Genomic DNA, 22,020 nt, shown 5'->3' with positions numbered 1-22,020 from the left:
TCTGCCTGCAATGCAGGAGACCTGGGTTTAATCCCTGGGTTGGGAAGATCCCTTGGAGAAGGGAACAGCTACCCACTCCAGGATTCTGGCCTGGAGACTCCGATGGATTGTATAGTCAGTGGGGTCGCAAAGAGTCAGGCATGACTGAATGACTTTCATTTCACTACCTTAAACCTTCTGAGAGCACTTAGATTAGCCTGCATGCTGTCGTTTCAGTTGGGTCTGACTCTTTGTGACCCTATGGACTGCAGCCCGCTAGGCTCCTCTGTCCATGGTATTCTCCAGGCAGCAATACTGGAGTGGGTTTCCATGCCCTCCTCCAGGGGATCTTCCTGACCCAGGGATCGAACCCACATCTCATTATTTCCTGCATTGCCAGGTAGGTTCTTTACCACTAGTGCCACTGAAGAAGCCCTTACATTAACCTAGAGCGGGGCAAAATTATCTAACACAAAGCCTATTTTATAATAAAGTGTTGAATATCTCATGTAATTTACTGATTACTGAGTGAAAACAGAATGGTTGTATGGGTACAGAATGGTTGTAAATGTATCAGTTATTAACCCTCATGATTACATCACTGACAAGGAGCCACAGCTCACTGCTTCTGCCAAGCATCATAAGAAAGCATCCTATGCATATAGCTAGCCCAGGTAAAGGACAAACTTCAAAATATGACATAGAGTTTCTATTGAGTGTGTACTGCTTTTGAACCATTATAAAGTCCAAAAATCTTTAAGTCATACCATAAGTAAGTCAGGGACTGTACACTTTAATCATTTCATTTCTTCTCTCATTCCCTGCCTAAAATGTTGTAATTCATCATCTTGTAGATTCTATGAAAACCTACAAGACATTCTGGAATTAACACCCCAAAAAGATGTCCTTTTCATCATAGGGGACTGGAATGCAAAAGTAGGAAGTCAAGAGATACCTGGAATAACAGGCAAATTTAGCCTTGGAGTACGAAATGAAGTGGAGCAAAGGCTAATAGAGTTTTGCCAAGAGAACACACTGGTCATAGCAAACATCATCTTCCAACAACATAGGAGACAACACAACACATGGACATCACAAGATGGTCAAAACCGAAATCAGATTATGTTCTTTGCAGCCAAAGATGGAGAAGCTCCATATGGTTAGCAAAAACAGGAGCTGACTGTGGCTCAAATCATGAACTCTTTATTGCAAATTCAGACTTAAATGGAAGAAAGTAGGAAAAACCACTAGACCATTCAGGTAAGACCTAAACCAAATCCCTTACGATTATACAGTGAAAGTGACAAACAGATTCAAGGGATTAGATCTGATAGATAGGGTGTCTGAAGAACTATGAACAGAGGTTCGTGACATTGTACAGGAGGCAGGGATCAAGACCATCCCCAAGAAAAAGAAATGCAAAAAGGCAAAATGGTTGTCTGAGGAGGCCTTACAAATAGCTGTGTAAAGAAGAGAAACTAAAGGCAAAGGAGAAAAAGAAAGATATACTCATTAGGATGCAGAGTTCCAAAGAATAGCAAGGAGAGATAAGAAAGTCTTCCTCAGTGATCAATGCAAAGAAATAGAGGAAAACAATAGAATGGGAAAGACTAGAGATCTCTTTAAGAAAATTAGAGATACCAAGGGAACATTTTGTGCAAAGATGGGCACAATAAATGACATAAATGGTATGGACCTAACAGAAGCAGAAGATATTAAGGAGAGGTGGCAAGAATACACAAAAGACCTATACAAAAAAGATCTTCATGACCCAGATAATCACGACGGTGTGATCACTCACCTAGAGCCAGACATCCTGGAATGTGAAGTCAAGTGGGCCTTAGGACGCATCATTACGAACAAAGCTAGTGGAGGTGATGGAATTCCAATTGAGCTATTCAAATCCTAAAAGATGATGCTGTCAAAGTGCTGCACTCAATATGCCAACAAATTTGGAAAACTCAGCAGTGGCCACAAGACTAGAAAAGGTCAGTTTACATTCCAATCCCAAAGAAAATCAATGCCAAAAAATGTTCAAACTACTGCACAATTGCACTAATCTCACACACTAGCAAAGTAATGCTCAAAATTCTCCAAGCCAGGCTTCAACAGTATGTGAACTATGAACTTTCAGATGTTCAAGCTGGATTTAGAGAAGGCAGAGGAACCAGAGATCAAATTGCCAACATCCACTGGATCATCGAAGAAGCAAAAGAGTTCCAGAAAAACATCTGCTTTATTGACTACAACAAAGCATTTGACTCTGTGGTTCACAACAAACTGTGGAAAATTCTTCAAGTGACTGGAATACCAGACCACCTTACCTGCCTTCTGAGAAATCTGTATGCAGGTCAAGAAGCAACAGTTAGAACTGGCCATGGAACATCAGACCAGTTCTAAAACGGGAAAGGAGGACATCAAGGCTATATATTGTCACCCTGTTTATTTAACTTATATGCAAAGTACATCATGCGAAATGCCAAACTGGATGAAGCACAAGATGGAATCAAGATTGCCGGGAGAAATATCAATAACCTCAGATATGCAGATGACATCACCCTAATGGCAGAAATCAAAGAGGAACTTAAGAGCCTCTTGATGAAAGTGAAAGAGGAGAGTGAAAATGTTGGCTTAAAAATCAACATTAAAAAAATGAAGATCATGGCATCTGGTCCCATCATTTCATGGTAAATAGATGGGGAAACAATGGAAATAGTGAGAGGCTTTATTTTCTTGGGTTCCCAAAATCACTGCAGATGGTGATTGCAACCATGAAATTAAAAGACGCTTGCTCCTTGGAAGAAAAGTTATGACCAACCTAAACAGCATATTAAAAAGCAGAGACATTACTTTGCCAACAAAGGTCCATCTAGTCAGAGCTATGGTTTTTCCAGTGGTCATGTATGGATGTGAGAGTTGGACTACAAAGAAAGCTGAGCACCGAAGAATTGATGCTTCTGAACTGTGGTGTTGGAGAAGACTCTTGAGAGTCCCTTGGACTGCAAGGATATCAAACCAGTCAATCCTAAAGGAAATCAACCCTGAATATTCATCGGAAGTACTGATGCTGAAGCTGAAACTCCAATACTTTGGCCACCTGATGCGAAGAACCTGATGTTGGGAAAGACTGAAGACAGGAGGGGAAGGGGATGACAGAGGCTAAGATGTTTGGATGGGATCACTGGCTCGATGAATGTGAGTTTGAGCAAGTTCCAGGAGTTGGTGATGAATAGGGAAGCCTGGCATGCTGCAGTCCATGGGGTCTCAAAGAGTCAAACACAACTGAGCGACTGAACTGAACTAGCCTATTAATATTGCTGGCTATCAAAATGTAGTAAATTCCTTGAAAATAGTTTTAAGTCATTTTGTTTTTATCCATTTCATCCTATCAGGCTTCTTCTAACATATTGGGCATTAAATTATACTGTCTTTGATCAACTACACTTCTCATTTTATATATTGAAAATTAGTTGAAGTCCATTGCTGCTGTAAAGATGATTTAACTATCAGTTTCATACTTTAAAAATGGGGAAAATATACTGCTGCACTTACAAAACTATTAATAGCACTTCATACGAACTTTTGCCCTGTACATCTAGATACTATTAATGACAGTTTCTTTGTGCACCAAGGACAGCAGCATCCACATATCTAGGTACAAGTAATGCTTTGTGCATACATTATGCCATGTTTCTTTTTCTAACTCTGAAAATATCATCTTACCCTTTGATGTTAACTTCACTGCATCTAGCATGTTTTCACAGGCAGCCAATTCCTGTCAAAGTAGAGAAAACTTTCAGTTTATGGTTTAGTAACAAATTCTTTAATTTTTTAAAAATTTTGGCCATTCTGCACACCTTGCAGTATCTTTTAGTTCCCCAAACAGAGACTGAACCCATGTCATGGCAGTAAAAGCGCCAAGTCTTAACCAGCAGACTACAAGGGGATTCCTAGTAACAAATTCTTAAGATGATAAGCATGAAGTTTTTATTGAGCATTTATTAACGTACGATGCTGTGGGTAGTATTAAAATGAATCAGACTTAACTCCAGTCATCTAGAAACTTAAAATCCAAAATAGCATATGCAACAAGACAATAAATATATAGAGAAATTAACTATGTCAATACATCACTCCTGTGAAGGTCTATCTAGGTAGCTAGGTAGCTATCTAGGTAACTAGCCTTGAATACAATGAAATCAGGAAGTAAAGCCAAAAGGTTTTCTGAGCATTCAAGGTAGATGTCACAAAGTCTTATAAAGTTCACAGACTTTACAGAGAAGTCTGTTGTGTTTGCTTGTGAGGTGTTCTTTCCAATTTAACTTTAGAATTTATTTGGCTTTTTAATATAATTTTTTCTACACCTTCAAATTAATTTTTCACAGTTTGGATCTCATGTTTGGAAAGGCAATCCCCATTTTGGAATTATAAAAATAGTCACTTTTGTTCCTTTCTTAATTTTTTTTTATTTTTTCCAGTTTTTTTGAGATATAATTGACATATAACATTGTATTAATCCAAGGTGCACAACATAATGATTTGATGTATGTATACATTGTGATATGATTACCACAATAAGTTTAGTTAACATTAATGATGTCATATAGTTACAATTTATTTCTTGTGATGAGAACTTTTAAGATCTAGTCTCTTAATAACTTTCAAATATGCACTACAGTTTTGTTAACTATGGGCTTCTTTGTTAACTGTAGCCACTATACTGTACATGACATCCCCAGAGCTTATTTATCTTATACCTGGAAGTCTTTACCCTTTAACTACCTTCAGCCATCTCCCCCACCCCCACCTCCCACCTCTAGGAACCACCAATCTGTTTTAAGTTCTTTATATATTAATAATTGATTAATTTGGTTTTATCTGTGTGTAAGAAGGTGGAATTTCTCCTTTGTCTTTTTCCCCAATTATCCCAACACTGTTTATTTAATAACCCATCTTTTATTAACTGAATTGAAATGTCCACTTTATTATGTACCATTATTGTTCTTGTTTAGTCGCTAAGTGCTATCTAAATCTTTTGTGACTCCACAGACTGTAGCCCACCAGGCTCCTCGGTCCATAGGATTTCCCAGGCAAGAATATTGAAGTGGGTTGTTATTTCCTTCTCCAGGGAATCTTCCCAACCCAGGGATCAAGCCCATATCTCCTGCATTGGCAGGAAAATTCTTTACTGCTTAGGCACCAGGGAGGCCCTATCATGTACTACATTCACATACATACCTAAGAGAACTTCTAGACTCTCCATTCTGTTCCAGTGATCTATCTCTGCATCTATTGTAATAGATTACCATAGTATTTTAATTACTTACAGCTTTATAGTATCTGGTAGGAATGACCTCCCCTCATCACTCTTCTTTTTGGAATTTTTCTAGAAACAGTCACACATTTATTCTTCTTGGAGATTTTGACTGGAATCTCATTAAATTTATAGTGGAAAAAGTCTTTAAAATACATAAGGAAGACAGCAAGGGCCAGATTATATAAAGCATTGCTAAGAAATTTGGATTTTATTCTCAGTGCAACCAGAGCCCAATGAAGTTTGAGCATTTTGGAGCACCTTCCCTAAGATACTGTAAGCTCTTTGAGGGCAGCAACTATAGTTTAATAATCTGGTGTCCTTTATAGTGGAGCTTCCCAGGTGGCTCAGTGGTAAAGAATCCCCTGCCAATGCAGGAGACACAGGATTGATACCTACGTCAGTAAGATCCCCTGGAGAAGGAAACTGCAACCCACTCCAGTATTCTTGCCTAGAGAATCCCATGGACAGAGGAGCCTACAGTCCATGAGATCACAAAAGAGTTGGACATGACAGCTATTAAAGAACAGCAACATCCTTTATAGTACTTAGCACATGGCCTTTCCCTAGTACATACTCAATGTATGCATAGTGAACAAAAATCAGATATTAACGGTACATAGTCCTTCTTATGGATCAGCAATGGTCCAAACACCACACTTTGAGAACTACCATAAAAAGGCTTTAAATGGAAAGTCTGATAAGCAGGAAGTTATGACTGCCTAGCCATAAAGTGGCTAGATGGCCAAATAATGCTGTGGTGTGGTGATTAATAGGATAAAACAGATGCATATAGAGGATGCTTGGAAGAGTTTTAAGACTCTTGGCAGGACAATAAGTAAAACCTGCAAAACTCTCAGTTAAGGAATGAATTATTATGATGGCAAACTCTCATAAATTCATTTACAAAGAGAATGCCTTGCAAACTTAGCAATGAACAGGAGTAAGGATGAATAGATATATATGCATTAGAGAAGATCATCTAAAAGCAAATTAATCATATTCATGTCTGTGGTACAGAGTAATTTATCTTTTCTATTATTTTCTACAGTGAATATTCATTAAAATTATTTCCAAGAAACATATAGTGTTTATTCAAGCACAAGAGGCAAATTCAAAAGTAAATGTGGTTAGGAACTTCACAGATACAGGTTCACTAAAGTCAGAGAATCTAGTGATGTTTTTCCCTTGGTGATAACAATGGGCCCTGTTTGTAAAGATAAGGAAGGTAAGTTTTCTGGATAGAAAGATTCATTGTTGTTCAATAATAAATTTATTAACTGCCAACTGAATGTTAGATACTAAGCTAAAAAAAACTCTTTAAAATTATTTTCTACCTGGAAAAATATGGTTCGAGAATAATTACCATGTTGGGCATAGTATTTTGATTGATGACCTAGTCATGTGGATTAATGCCAGTTAGAGAAATGATGTGGGAACTTTGGTGGATAGAATGAAATAGAAGACATGGAAAGATAGATAATCCAGTTCTTACAGATCTGTAACCAGGCCTAGCATCATTTTGACAGACAGATTTCACTTGAAAACTTCCAGTATTTTATTTTGCCCATGAAAACACATTCTCTGATCCAAGGGAACAGAAACTTGGCCTAATTTAAATCATATATTAGATGGAAACAGTTCCATTACAAAAATATTTTATAAGGGTGACTTGTTCCAGCCATATATTTACTCCTTTAAAAAAATCTAACCAACTGCTTTTATATGGGCTTTTATATGGAATTGTTTAGGTTGTGTATCACATAAATGATTGCCTTGAGTGCCACAGAGCTCCAGCACAGTAGCTATGGCTAATTGTTTGTCCCTTTTACTGCACTGGGATGATTTCCAGGAAAACCATTAAAAGGAATTTTCAAATGAGAAATTTTTAACCCTGCTCCTTGGACTCCTGGGAGGATATCTGTGGATGGGCTTCAGTAGTCAAACAACAGTCTGAAATTATACAGAAAAACTGCTGTGGACAAATATTGTTTCTGGACAGTTAATCATGAGATTCCACAAGTAGGTGTGGTCTTCAAACAAAGATGCCCTATCCTAAAATCTTAGCTATTATTAGCTAGAAATTCTATCACTGACAGGTCATTCATGTGAGTTAAGCATTCCTTTTATTGAAGATCCTTTTTTAAAGTTAAAATTTCCCCAGGAGGAACAACACATTAGGTCCCTGAAATATCCATGTTGGTTCCCCCTTGATTTTTTTAAGCCCCCCACTATAAGTCAAGCAATTAATATGTAATCATTTTATATTCTGAATCATTACAACAATCTTGTGAATAGATAGTATTGTGATCTTGATTTTAGATGTGGAAACAGAAGTTTATAGAGCTTAAGTAACTTCCAGAAATTTATATACATGAGTCATAATTGACAGAGCTAGGATTCAGACAGAATATGCCTTCTGTACCCTCAGCCTTAAACTAATGCCATGAAGCTCCATGGAATGAAGAGAAAGCAGCTTACTTTAATTAGATGCAGGATTTCCGGGCAGTCTCGAGCCTCCGCAGGTCTTACTCGAAAAGAAGTCACACTTGGTTGCCTCATGCTTGATTGGCTCCTGCCTGGTTGCCTCAGACTTGGCTGGCTCATTCCTAGTTGGCTCCTGCCTGATTGGCTCATGCATGTTTGGCTTGTGCCTGATTGGCTCGGGCCTAGTTGACTCATGATTGATTGGCTCGGGCCTGGTTGCAGTTGACTCAGGCCTGGCTGACTTGTGCCTGATTGGCTTGTGTTTGATTGGCTCATGCCTGTTTGCTTCATGCCTGATTGGCTCAGGACTGCTTGCCTTGTGCCAGATTGCCTCATGCTTATTTGGTACAGGCCTGGTTGCCTCATGCCTAGTTGACCCAGTTGGTTGGTGTCAGGTAAGCTTGTGCTTGGTTGGTTCATGTCCAGTTGCTTCATACCAAGTAAGCTCGTGCCTGGCTGGTTCATGTCTGGTAGGCTTGATTGATTCATACCCAGTTGATTCATGTCTGGTTGGCTGAGGGCTAGTTGGCTTATGACTAGTTGATGGATTGCGGGTTGGCAGAGGACTGGTTGGCCAATGACTAAGTGCCTTGATGTAATAGGAGCCCTTAACTACAGTGCTGTTGTGGAAGGCTGTAGGATGTTTCTGTTTTATCTCAACTTGATTCGTTCTTCAAGATACCCCTCTATCAAGATGAGAATGGGAAAATAAAGGAGTGCTATCTAAAAAAGATTATTGATGTCTCTGATTTGCTGGAGTTGACCCCACCAGCTATCACAGTTGTATGCTTATCTGGGTTTCAGGTTGTCATCTGGCCTTTCCCTGCCAATGGGCCAGAAGTGAGGGGCAGAAGAAAATGACCCTGGGAGACTATTACTGCCGCACCACCTTGCACTGTCACTGCCTCACAGCGATGAAGTCACAATGCCCTTATTTACATGTGTACATGCTCCCCCAAGTGGTGAGGGAGGGGTGAGGCAGGGCCTGCTTGACCACTTTATTTCCTCCTCCCAAGAGCGACAAGGCTGAAACAAAAACCTAGAAGGAATCTCAGAGCATATGCTAGACATTCATACTCAGTGCCCACTGTTTTAACCAATCAATTTAAAGATATTTGCCCTAAACCTTTCTGCTTTCCCCATGCTCCAGCCCTGAAATAATTCACTTCCTATTTTTGTTCTGACTTTTACTTATTATCTTTTCCCCACACCATAGACAGTAGAATGTTTAAAAGGGTTCTCCTAGAGAGGTGTTCAAGTCCCTAATGAGGAAAATATTTCTTTACAAATCATTAAGAATATCTGTGGCTACTACATTTTGAGTTATTTTCTGACCTAGGTTCAGTGGGAACATTTTTTTTTTTAACATTTTCACATTCAATCCCACAGCAACCCTATTATCCCCAATTCTAAGGAAATTGATTCGAAAGATTTGGTAAGCTAACCAAGATCTGAACAGTTGGCAAAGAGCCTGAATTCAGACCCAGGTCTATCTGATTCCAGTTCCAGGATTTTTACCATGATATTATCCTATCCATTATACACATTATACTTATCTCCACCCCCCATATCTGTGAGATCAGGTATGTTGTCCTTTCACCCCATCTCCTCTCATAGAATTACTTCTCTTATCTTTTTATCTGTTGGATCACTTCCTTAATAACATATATTATGTGCTGGTACTAATATTGTTGTAGATGGAGTGTCTTGTATTTTTTTAAAAACATACCAGAAAATGTTGGTTGAAGCTGTGAAGTCTCACAGTTTGCTGATAGGTCTTTATGTATGCATTACTTCATTTAATCATCAAAGCAGGGGTCAGTCCTAAGATGGCAGGGGAATAGGACAGGAAGATCACCTTCTCCCCCACAAATTCATCAAAAGATCATTTGAACACTGAGGAAATTCCACAAAACACTTTCTGAATGCTGGCAGAGGACACCAGGCACCCAGAAAGACAGCCCATTCTCTTTGAAAGGAGGTAGGACAAAATATAAAAGATACAAAGAGAGACGAAAGAGTTAGGGACAGAGACCCATCCCATGGGGTGGGGGGTCGTGAAGGAGAAGTTTCCACACACCAGGAAACCCTCTTACTGGCGGGCCTGTGGGACGTTTTGGAATTTCAGAGGGCAACATAATGGGAAGGAGAAAAAAATAACAAACCCACAGATTACTCGCCTAACTGCAACTCCCAGCAGAGAAGTAGCTCAGATGCTCACATCCACCAACAGGAAGCGGGGACTGAACAGGGAGGCACGGGCTGCATGCTTAGGGAAGGACCGGGCCTGAAAGCCCTGAGGACAATCTGAAGGAGCTAACAGGAGATAACAACCCAAACTGTGGGATAGCCAGAGAGAGAAGAAGAAAGAGAGAGAACTTTCCTGTGAAAAACTCTAACCTAAGGAACTGCTGGACCTGCTCAAAAAACAAAGGACTGAGCAAATACAGAGGAGAGCTAGCCAGCTGCAGACAGGCCCATCCCCCTGCCGGAGGCAGAGAGGCAGGCAGGTGGCAGCCAGAGCTGGAAGGCGAGGGGCAATCTCGGCCCCAGAGATGCATTCTCCACCAAACCATGAGCAGGCTCCCAGTTGCTAACCAAGTCTTCCTGGGATCCTGGATGGTTGACATCCACCAGGAGGGTCACAGTCAGAGATCAGGTCCCCAAAGGAGACACAGAGCACACCTGAGATGGGGCACTCACAGTGCACCCAGTAAACTGAGGGGCTGGAACCAGGAAGGTGATAAGATGCACTGCCCACCTGGGAGAGTGTACTCATCAAGCACCTGGTTGCCTGAGCTGCTCGGAACTGGGAAGGGCACATAATGCAGACCCAGCCGAGTTTGTGCCTTTGTGGAGTACCTGAGAACTGGAACCTTAGCAGCTTAGACCTGAGAAGTACATGCAACCCAGGCCCACTTTAGACAGTTGCCCTGCAGAGCAACCTGGAGCCTGAGCTGTGTAGACCAGAAAAGCACACACACCATGAGCTGGGGCAAACCCAGTGTGGCTCAGACATTGTGAGCACTCCACACACACACACCAGTGATATTTGTTTGCAGTGTCCCTCCCTACCCACAACACAGCTGAACAAGTGAGCATAAATAAGTACCACCTTCCACTCCTTGTGTCAGGGCGGAAATTAGACACTGAAGAGACTTGCAAACACAGGAAGCCAAAATAAACAAAGAAGAGGGAACTGCTCTGGAAGTGACAGGTGCAACAGATTAAAACCTTCTAGTTAATATTGACTCAGCATTGGAAGGGGCCTATAAATCTTGAGAAGAATTATAAGATGGAACAAGGAACAATCTGAAACTGAACTGACCCTAAACTGCCCTCAACAGCTCCAGAGAAATTCCTAGATATATTTTATTATTATCATTTTTTAATTTGAAAAGATTTTTTTTTTATTTTTAAGTTCTTTATTACTCCTTTGATTGTTATTTTTATAACCTATGATTACGATGCCAAAACAAGACCCTATTTTTAAAGCAAATTTCATATATATATATATATATTTATATTTATAATTTTTGTGATTTTTTTTGTTTTTTTAATATTGTATTTTTGAGAGTCTAACCTCTATATTTTTCATCTTTGCTTTTAGGTCTTTGTTATCAATTTTGTACCTTTAAGAATCCAATCTTCAGTACCCATTTTTACTTAGGAGTGTGATTACTGGCTTGATTGCTCTCTCCCCTTTTGACTCTCCTTTTTCTCCTCCAGGTCACCTCTTTCTCCTCCCTCCCCCTGCTTTTCTTTACCTAACTCTGTGAATCTCTTTGGGTGTTCTGGGCTATGGGGAGTACTTAGGGAACTGATTATAGCTAGATCTGTCTCTCTCCTTTTGACTCCTCTTCTTCTCCTCCTGGTCACCTCTATCTCCTTCCTCCCTCTTCTCTTCTCTATGTAAATCCGTGAACCTCTCTGAGTGTTTCAGTATGTGGAGAGCATATAGGGAATTGATTACTCACTAGATTGCTCTCTCCCCTTTTGACTCCCCCTCTTCTCCACCTAGTTGTCTCTATCTCCCTCATCCCTCTTCTCTTCTCCATGTAACTCTGTGAACCTCTCTGGGTGTCCCTCCCTGTGGAGAATCTTTTCACCATTAACCTAGATGTTTTATCATCAGTGCTGTACGGATGGAGAACTTTTGAGGCTGATGAAAGTAATCAAAGATGACACAAATAGATGGAGAAATATGCCATGTTTATGGATCTGAAGAATCAATATAGTGAAAATGAGTATACTACCCAAAGCAATCTATAGATTCAATGCAAACCCTATCAAGCTACCAATGATATTTTTCCGAGAACTAGAACAAATAATTTCACAATTTGCATAGAAATACAAAAAACCTCAAATAGCCAAAGCAATCTTGAGATAGAAGAATGGAAAGGGACGAATCAACCTGCCGGACTTAAGACTATACCACAAAGCTACAGTTATCAAGACAGTATGGTCCTGGAACAAAGACAGAAATATAGATCAATGGAACAAAAGAGAAAGCCCAGAGATAAATCCATGCACCTATGGACACCTTATCTTTGACACAGGAGGCACAAATATGCAATGGAGAAAAAACAATCTCTTTAACAAGTGGTGCTGGGAAAACTGGTCAACCACTTGTAAAAGAATGAAACTAGAACACTTTCTAACACCATACACAAAAATAAACTCAAAATGGATTAAAGATCTAAATGTAAGACCAGAAACTATAGAACTCCTAGAGGAAAACATAGCAAAACACTCTGACATAAATCACAGCAGGAACTTCTATGACCCACCTCCCAGAGTAATGGAAATAAATGACCCAATCAAAAAATGAGCCAAAACACTAAACAGACATTTCTCCAAAGAAGACATGCAGATGGCTAACAAACACATGAAAAGATGCTCAACATCACTCATTACCAGAGAAATGCAAATCAAAGCCACAAAGAGGTACCATCTCATGCCAGTCAGAATGGCTGCTATCAAAAAGTCTACAAATAATAAATGATGGAGAGGGTGTGGAGAAAAGGGAACTCTCTTACAGTGTTGGTGGGAATGCAAACTAGTACAGCCACTATGGAGAAACGTGTGGAGATTCCTTAAAAATCTGGAACTAGAACTGCCATACGACCCAGCAATCCCACTGCTGGGCATACACACCAAGGAAATCAGAATTGAAAGAGACACATGCACCCCAGTGTTCATCACAACACTGTTTACAATAGCCAGGATGTGGATATCCATCAGCAGATGAATGGATAAGAAAACTGAGGTACATATACACAATGGAATATTATTCAGCTATTAAAAAGAATGCATTTGAATCAGTTCTAATGAAGTGGATGAAACTGGAGCCTATTATACAGAGTGAAGTATGTCAGAAAGAAAAACACCAATACAGTATATTAACACACATATATGGAATTTAGAAAGATGGTAATGATGACCCTATATGTGAGACAGCAAAAGAGACACAGATGTATAGAATAGACTTTTAGACTCTGTGGGAGAAGGCAAGGGTGGGATGATTTGAGAGAACAGAATTGAGACATGTATATTATCATATGTAAAACTGATCACCAGTCCAGCTTCGGTGCATGGTGTTCAGGGCTGGTGCACTGGAATGACCTTGAGGGATGGGATGGGGAGGGAGGTGGGAGGGGGTTCGGGATGGGGATTACATGTAGACCCACGCTGATTCATATCAATGAATGGTATGACAAAAACCACTACAGTTTTGTAATATAATTAGCCTCCAATTTATGTAAATTAATTAATTTAAAATTAAAAAAATAAAAACATTCAAACCTTAAAAAAAATCATCAAAGCAACCATAAGAGATATATACTCTTGTTCTTCATTTTATCAATAAAGAAACTGAAACTTAGAAAGATTAATTTTCCCAAATCTAATACACGCCAAAATGGGGACAAAGTTCAAGGTCCACTCTGTAGATACTAGGTTTGAATAGAACTAAAGAGTAAAATCAAAATTTGGCTCATACTAGCTATTAGTGGAACTTAGAGAGCCCACCTTCTTGGCATGACAGATAAATACAGTAATGTCACAGAACTATGCCAAACCAAACACAAATTAGATACAGATACATTCCTGATCTTGATCAACCTGTAATAATGAAAGCTAAAATTTTATGAATGATTTCTGTGGTGTTAGTCATGGTTCTAGGGGACAATTTACTCATTTAATCCCCACTTATTGTGAGGATTACCTTACCCGCTGAGGTAGATAATATTATTATATTCATTTTTCAGGTAAAGGAACTGAGATTCAGAGATGTTAAGTAATTTAAGTCACACAACTGAAAGTGCAGACAAGATAAAGAATACCCAGTTCTCATTATGACTTTTCTGAAATGACAGAATACCCAGCTGTGGATGTGACTGGTGATGGAAGTAAAGTCCAATGCTGTAAGAGCAATATTGCATAATAACCTGGAAAGTTAGGTCCATGAATCAAGGTCAAACAGGAGATAGCAAGAGTGAACGTCCACATTCTAGGAATCAGCGAGCTAAAATGGACTGGAATGGGTGAATTTAACTCAGATGACCATTGTATCTACTACTGTGGGCAAGAATCCCTTAGAAGAAATGGAAGAGCCATCATAGTCAACAAAATAGTGCAAAATGCACTACTTGGATGCAATCTCAAAATGACAGAATGATCTCTGTTCATTTCCAAGGTAAACCATTCAATATCATAGTAATCCAAGTATATTCCCCAACCAGTAATGCTGCAGAAGCTGAAGTTGAATGTTCCTATGAAGACCTACAAGACCTTCTAGAACTAACACCCAAAAAAAAGCTCCTTTTCATTGTAGGAGACTGGAATGCAAAAGTAAGAAGTCAAGAAACACCTGAAGTAACGGGCATATATGGCCTTGGAGTACAGAATGAAGCAGGGCAAAGGCTATCACAGTTTTGCCAAGAGAACACACTGGTGATAGCAAACACCCTCCTCCAGTAACACAAGAGAAGACTCTACACCTGAACATCACCAGATGGTCAAAACTGAAATCAGATTGATTATATTCTTTGCAGCCAAAGATGAAGAAGCTCTTTACAGTCAGCAAAAACAAGACCGGGAGCTGACTGTGGCTCAGATCACGAACTCCTTATTGCCAAATTCAAACTTAAATAGATGAAAGTATGGAAAACCACTAGACCATCCAAGTATGACCTAAACCAAATCCCTTACGACTCTACAGTGGAAGTGACAAATAGATTCAAGGGATTAAATCTGATAGATAGATTGCCTGAAGAACTATGGATGGAGATTCATGACATTGTGCAGGAGGCAGGGATCAAGACCATCCCCAAGAAAAAAGAAATGAAAAAAAGACAAAATGGTTGTCTGAGCAGGCCTTACACATAGCTATGAAAAGAAGAGAAGCTAAAGGCAAAGGAGAAAAGGGAAGATATACCCATTTGAATGCAGAGTTCCAAAGAATAGCAAGGAGAGATAAGAAAACTTTCCTCAATGATCAATGCAAAGAAATAGAGGAAAACAACAGAATGGGAAAGACTAGAGATCTCTTCAAGAAAATTAGAGATACCAAGGTAATATTTCATGCAAAGGTGGGCACAATAAAGGACAGAAATGGTATGGACCTAATAGAAGCAGAAGATATTAAGAAGAAGTAGCAAGAATACACAGAAGAACTATACAAAAAAGATCTTCATGACCCAGACAATCATGATGGTGTGATCACTCACCTAGAGCCAGACATCCTGGAATGTGAAGTCAAGTGGGCCTTAGGAAGCATCACTACGAACAAAGCTAGTGGAAGTGATGGAATTCCAGTTGAGCTATTTCAGATCCTAAAAGATGATGCTGTGAAAGTGCTTCATTTAATATGCCAGCAAATTTGGAAAACTCAGCAGTGGTTATAGGACAGGGAAACATCAGTTTTTATTCCAATCCCAAAGAAAGGCAACGCCAAAGAATGCTCAACTACTACACAATTGAACTCATCTCACATACTAGCAAAGTAAAGCTCAAAATTCTCCAAGCTAAGCTTCAACATTACATGAACCATGAACTTCCAGATGTTCAAGCTGGGTTTAGAAAAGGAAGAGGAACCAGAGATCAAGTTGCCAATCTGTTGCATCATAGAAAAAGCAAGAGAGCTCCAGAAAAACATCTACAGCTTCATTGACTGTGCCAAAGCCTCTGACTGTGTGGATCACAACAAACTGTGGAAAATTCTTCAAGAATTTGGAATACAAGACCACGTGACCTGCTTCCTGAGAAATCTGTATGCAGGTCAAGAAGCAACAGATAGAACTGGACATGGAACAACAGACTGGTTCCAAATCGGGAAAGGAGTACGTCAAGGCTGAATATTGTCATGCTGCTTATTTAACTTATATTCAGAGTACATCATTTGAAATGCTGGGCTGGATGAAGCACAAGCTGGAATCAAGATTGCCAGGAAAAATATCAATAACCTCATATATGCAGATGACACCACCCTTATGGCAGAATGTCAAGAAAAACTAAAGAGCCTCTTGATGAAAGTGAAAGAGGAGAGTGAAAAAGTTGGCTTAAAACTCAACTTTCAAAAAATGAAGATTATGGCATCTGGTCCCATCACTTCATGGCAGATAGATGGGGAAACAATGGAAACAGTGGCAGACTTTATTTTGGGGGGCTCCAAAATCACTGCAGATAGAGACTGCAGCCATAAAATTAAAAGACACTTGCTCCTTGGAATAAAATTTATGACCAACCTAGATAGCTTATTAAAAAGCAGAGACATTACTTTGCCAACAAAGTTCCATCTTGTCAAGGCAATGGTTTTTCCAGTAGTCATGTATGGATGTGAGAGTTGGACTATAAAGAAAGTAGAGAGCTGAAGAACTGATGCTTTTGAACTGTGGTGTTTGAGAAGACTCTTGAGAGTCGCTTGTACAGTAAGGAGATACAACCAGTCCGTCCTAAAGGAAATCAGTCCTTAATATTCATTGGGAGGACTGATGTTGAAGCTGAAACTCCAATACTTTGGCCTCCTGATACGAAGAACTGACTCATTTGAAAAGACCCTGATGCTGCAAATGATTGAAGGCAGGAGGAGAAGGGGACAGCAGAGGATGAGATGGTTGGATGGCAGCGCTGACTCAATGGACATGAGTTTGAGTAAACTCCGGGAGTTGATGATAGACAGGGAGGCCTGGCATGCTGCAGTCCATAGGGTCGCAAAGAGTCAGACATGACTAAGCAACTGTACTGAACTTAACTGAGCTGAACTGAAATGCCTGAAAAGAGGTGAAAGAATTTTGTTGTTTGCTTAACAAAAATCCAACCACTTTCATAGTTTATGGTAGGGATGAATGACTTTTTTTTTATAGGAGGAGACGTGGTAGGTTTCTGGCTGATGCCTTAAAGAGGTACCATTAGAAATTACAGTGTATGATCTAGAACTGTTAACAAGTTTATTTTATATTTTGACTCATGAACGTTATCATAACTTGAAGCTGATTTAGGTGTTAGTTTTTAATTTTTTTTAAACTTTATATAATGGTGATTTTAAGGGGTTGTATCAAAAATGCATATTCTTGCTTGCAGTTACTTATTTTTTTTTTAATTTTTTTTATTAGTTGGAGGCTAATTACTTCACAACATTTCAGTGGGTTTTGTCATACATTGATATGAATCAGCCATAGATTTACACGTATTCCCCATCCCGATCCCCCCTCCCACCTCCCTCTCCACCTAATGAAACTTAAAAGCTTTTGCACTACAAAGGAAACTATAAGTAAGGTGAAAAGACAGCCCTCAGATTGGGAGAAAATAATAGCAAATGAAGAAACAGACAAAGGATTAATCTCAAAAATATACAAGCAACTCCTGCAGCTCAATTCCAGAAAAATAAATGACCCAATCAAAAAATGCAGTTACTTATTAACACAGCTTGTTCCATCTTAGAAACAAAATGAGACTGTCTTTATCAGTCATACAAATTATCACCACACTGTACCTGACATATTATCAGGGAAAAAATAGTTTTTTTTTTTATTCTATTTAGACAGAAGTGTCAATAATCAGTCTTTGCCAAAAGGTGGAGCTGTCAAGTTTAGGGGCAAAGTCTAAATGATAAACGTTGTAATCTTGTTTATATTTAATAAATGTATACATATTATTTAAATTTCAGGTTTTTATCATTTCCAGATATTATCAGAAAATTTCTAAAATGTAACTTTATTCTTAACATACAGATCTTTTATCACAGATCTAGCTTAATTTGTTAATTTTGTAAGCCCAAACCTGCCAAATTCTAAGAATCAAAATGTACATTTATATTCTACTCTACCAAAATGTTTTTAATTTAATATAATATATAAGCCACTTCCTATAGGTCTAAAAAATGGATATATTTATGCACTTAAACTAATGACTACAATACATAAGATCCTCCTTACTGAAGATGCTAAGTAAAATCTGGTGTTCTGAATTCTGACCCCAACTTTGTTTCTTCTAAATGTCTATTCACAATTGAGAAAGTCATTTGTATAATTTTCATCTATAGCAAGCAGATAAATTTGTTGAAATCTCCCTATACTTCACAGCCAACCTTTTTCCTGTCCCTTTGAAGTTACAGGCTTTTTATTTTTACCCCTGTAAAATGCAAACAAACAAAAAGAAAGAAAAGGAAAAGGCAGGAGTTGAGGGCATAGGATGAGGAAGGGTTTAAGGCAAGGAGAACAGAGCTAACATATAGCAGTTATTTTCTGAAATAAAAATTTAAAATGCTTTGGAGACATTCATCAATGAACAGAATTATATTTTTATAATATTTGCTATATTTTATTTTATTAAAAAACACATGCTCATTGTAAAACATTTGGAAAATATCTGTAACAGATGAAAAATTTGCTCTAGATTTTGCTCTGATTAAAAATGAGCACATCCAAGAATTTTCATTTTATTCCTTTCCATATATTATCAGCAAATTTCCAATTAAAGGAAATCATGACTTTACTTACGCTGTCCATTTGCTTAGCTGAGGGTATAAATCAGGGATGCATGGATTTTTTTTTGTTTAGAAAAGTTCCCCAACATTGAGTGAGTGAGTGAGTGAGTGAAGTCGCTCAGTCATGTCCAACTCTTTGCGATCCCATGGACTGTAACCTACCAGGCTCCTCCATCCATGGGATTTTCCAAGTAAGAATACTGGAGTGGATTGCCATTTCCTTCTCCAGGAGATCTTCCTAACCCTATGATTGAACTCGGGTATCCCTCATTGTAGGCAGACGCTTTACCAACTGAGCCACCAGGGAAGTTTTGTAAAAGATAGTATGGGTCCAAAGCCTAGTCTGGGTGGGAGGACTAAAAATTAGATTGTTTTGCATATAAAAACAATAAATTGGATTTTTTTTCCCCCAGGGAGAAATCTTGAGAAAGAGGCTGGACATTTTAGAATCTAGGAAAATAGAGGTTAAATGAAAGGAAGACTTCTTGGCTTGAGGAGCAGTACCTGGCCCAACTCTGGTATACTACGTTCTAGGGCACAAGACAACCAGTAAAGGTTCTCTTTAAGATATCAGTATTCAATTTTAAACTTCCCTGGTGGCTCAGATGGTAAAGCGTCTGCCTACAATTCGGGAGACCCAAGTTCAATCCCTGGGTCAGGAAGATCTCCTGGAGAAGGAAATGGCAATCCACTCCAGTATTCTTACTTGGAAAATCCCATGGATGGAGGAGCCTGGTAGGCTATAGTCCGTGGGGCCGCAAAGAGTCAGACACGACTGAGCAACTTCACTCACTCACTCATTCAGTTTTAAAATTTTTCCTATTGGATGCCGTGTGGAAGTATGTCTACCAATAATTTAATGGAAGTCACTAGACTAGCCTCAGTGGTTCCGAGACATGTAAAGGGAAGAATGAAGGCTACATGCGTGACAGAGGTGCTGAAAGAAGACAGCAGCTGCAGGAATTGAACACAGGGACTAGTAGAACTATAGCTTGGACTGATTGGTGAGAAGACATCTAAGAAGAAGTTCACTATAGAGAGGAGGGATGGGTAAAGAGCATAGACCCTGCTGTTACCTGGGGTAGGAACTCAAGACATTTGCTTGTTAAAGGAATAAATGACTATAGAAGACTGGGAGACCTAAGAAACATATAAAATAGAAATGAAAAATCTCTCAGAGTCCTATCTGTACATAATCATTATTTACATTTCAATGACTATCCTTTGCCTCTCTATATATTTTTTCTCTCTACATAAAAATATGTAAAATTTTAAATAAACCTGACATCATAGTAACTATCTTTACTTAACAACGTATTGTTAGTCTTCTCCAGTTGCTATAGCATTACATATAATGTTTTTAAAATTTGCTATCATTCAACAAATGCTTTTTTAATAGGAGGATAGTTGCTACAATGTTGTGTTGGTTTCTGCCATACAACGTTGCAAATTAGCCATAGGTGTATGGCTCCCTCTTGAGCCTCCCTCCTACTCCACCCCTCATTCCACCCTTCTAAGTTGTCACAGAGGGACAAGCTGGACTCCTTGGCCCTCTGGACTGCAAGGAGATCAAACCAGTCAATCCTAAAGGAAATCAACCCTGAATCTTCTTTGGAGTGACTGATGCTGAGCTGAAGCTCTATTTTGGCCACCTGATGAGAAGAGCCGACTCATTAGAAAAGACCCTGATGCTAAGAAAGATTGAAGGCAGGAGGAGAAGGGGATGACAGAGGACAAGATCGTTGGATGGCATCATTGGTCATGAGTTTGAGCAAGCTTTGGAAGATGGTGAAGGACAGGGAAGTATGGCATGTGGCAGTCCTTGAGGTTGCAAAGAGTCAGACACAACTGAGCAACTGAACTGAACTGAATGAGAATCATAAAATCACTTGCACTAGAAGGCCCATATCAAAGAATAAAAGAAGAATTGATTAGCTGACATTCCATACTAATATAATTGTTTATGTTTTCTTTAAAATAAATAAATAAAAGAACATGAAATCTCAGTAGTAGTTTGCTGATAATATATGTACATATATTTATAAAAAGGTATACTTTGGTTTTGTTAAAACCCTTGTTGAATTTCTACAGTGAACTTTCTTTTAGTTTTTTTTTTTTTTTTTTTTTAATGTTAGTTTTGGGGGGTGGGGCATGAACCACCAAGATAAGAAAACAGAAAAACAACCAAAAGAAAAAAAAAAAAAGAGTAAAAAATAAAATAAAATTTTTAAAAGATAGATTAAGAAAATAAAAATAAAATAAAAAAATTCCCTGATGCCTCTTGTATTGTTGTCCTTGCCCCATGGTGAACTGCAGCATACCTCTGCCTCCTCAGCAGGCCTCCAAGATCTCTAGGTATGTCTCTGGACCCACTGTGTCAGCCTAAAGTCTGTGTGTTCCTCTCACCAGCATCTGTTTCTGGAGCTGGTCCGAGGCATGCATGCCCATGCAAGCCTCCACAGGCAGGCTCACAGGGGCCTGCACAGCTGGAGGAGACCTTAGAGGGTGTATAGCACTCAGCCTGCCTGAATTTCACAGCCAGAGCAGGTCTTTTCAGGGCTGCCACTTGATCTTGCAGGACCCACACAGCCAGAGAAGACTCTGCGAAGGTTGGGGGGAGCTCAGACATGGGGGTTCACATGGCCAGAAGAGGCCTTGGTAGGGGGAGCTCAGGCCTGGGATCCCAGCAGTCATGCTGGAGCCCATTGGGAAGGGGAGACACTGGGTGCATTCCCCTCCAATCTCCCAGTTCTCTTAAGGTTTCTCTCCATCCCTGCTGATCCCCTGACATGGAGTGGACCTCTCCAAGCACAGGAACCTCTCCCCTCCCCTAGGCACCCTTCTGGGGCATAGTCTTGTCCTGCCTCCACGTTTTCTCTCTCCCTGCTTCCCTCCCATGACCTACCCAGTTGCACTGAGGTTCTTTCTGTCCCTTCTGGTGTCTGAGGACTCCCGCTAGCACCCAAGGTGCTAGTTGTGCCCTAATTGTGAGAGATGAACTCCATGTCCTCCTACTCTGCCATCTTGACTCCACCCCGCTAAGCATCTTAAATAGAGCTTTTGTCTGGGCTTCATCTACTGCTATTTTTCCAAAAAGTTTCCAGGTTCCTTGGGAATATTTAAAGTGATATTTATTTAAAAATTTATTGCACAAATATGTTCACTGCAGCACTGATACCACAAAATTGGAAATAATTAAAATGCACATCAAATATGGGGTTGATTAAATAAAAGAAAACATGTACATAGACAG

The 22,020-nt window shown here is 39.4% G+C and overlaps 1 protein-coding gene across 1 annotated transcript in view; it reads right to left on the bottom strand.

Annotated features, from left to right (window-relative positions):
* Positions 1–21,396, bottom strand: part of SATL1 (spermidine/spermine N1-acetyl transferase like 1) — a 29,708-nt gene extending 8,312 nt beyond the window's left edge. The window contains exons 1-3 of the mRNA XM_043897412.1: positions 21,174–21,396; positions 7,775–8,346; positions 3,703–3,754 (exon numbers count right to left, since the gene is read on the bottom strand). Coding sequence (XP_043753347.1) covers positions 3,703–3,754; positions 7,775–8,346; positions 21,174–21,396 — 847 coding nt within the window. The remainder of the gene's footprint in view (positions 1–3,702; positions 3,755–7,774; positions 8,347–21,173) is intronic.
* Between the last annotated feature and the right edge of the window lie 624 nt (positions 21,397–22,020).

This window comes from Cervus elaphus, chromosome X (genome assembly GCF_910594005.1).
Source record: "Cervus elaphus chromosome X, mCerEla1.1, whole genome shotgun sequence".
Classification (NCBI taxonomy): Eukaryota; Metazoa; Chordata; class Mammalia; order Artiodactyla; family Cervidae; genus Cervus; species Cervus elaphus.
Note: the sequence above shows the minus strand (reverse complement) of the source record. Positions and strands in the feature narration are given on the sequence as shown.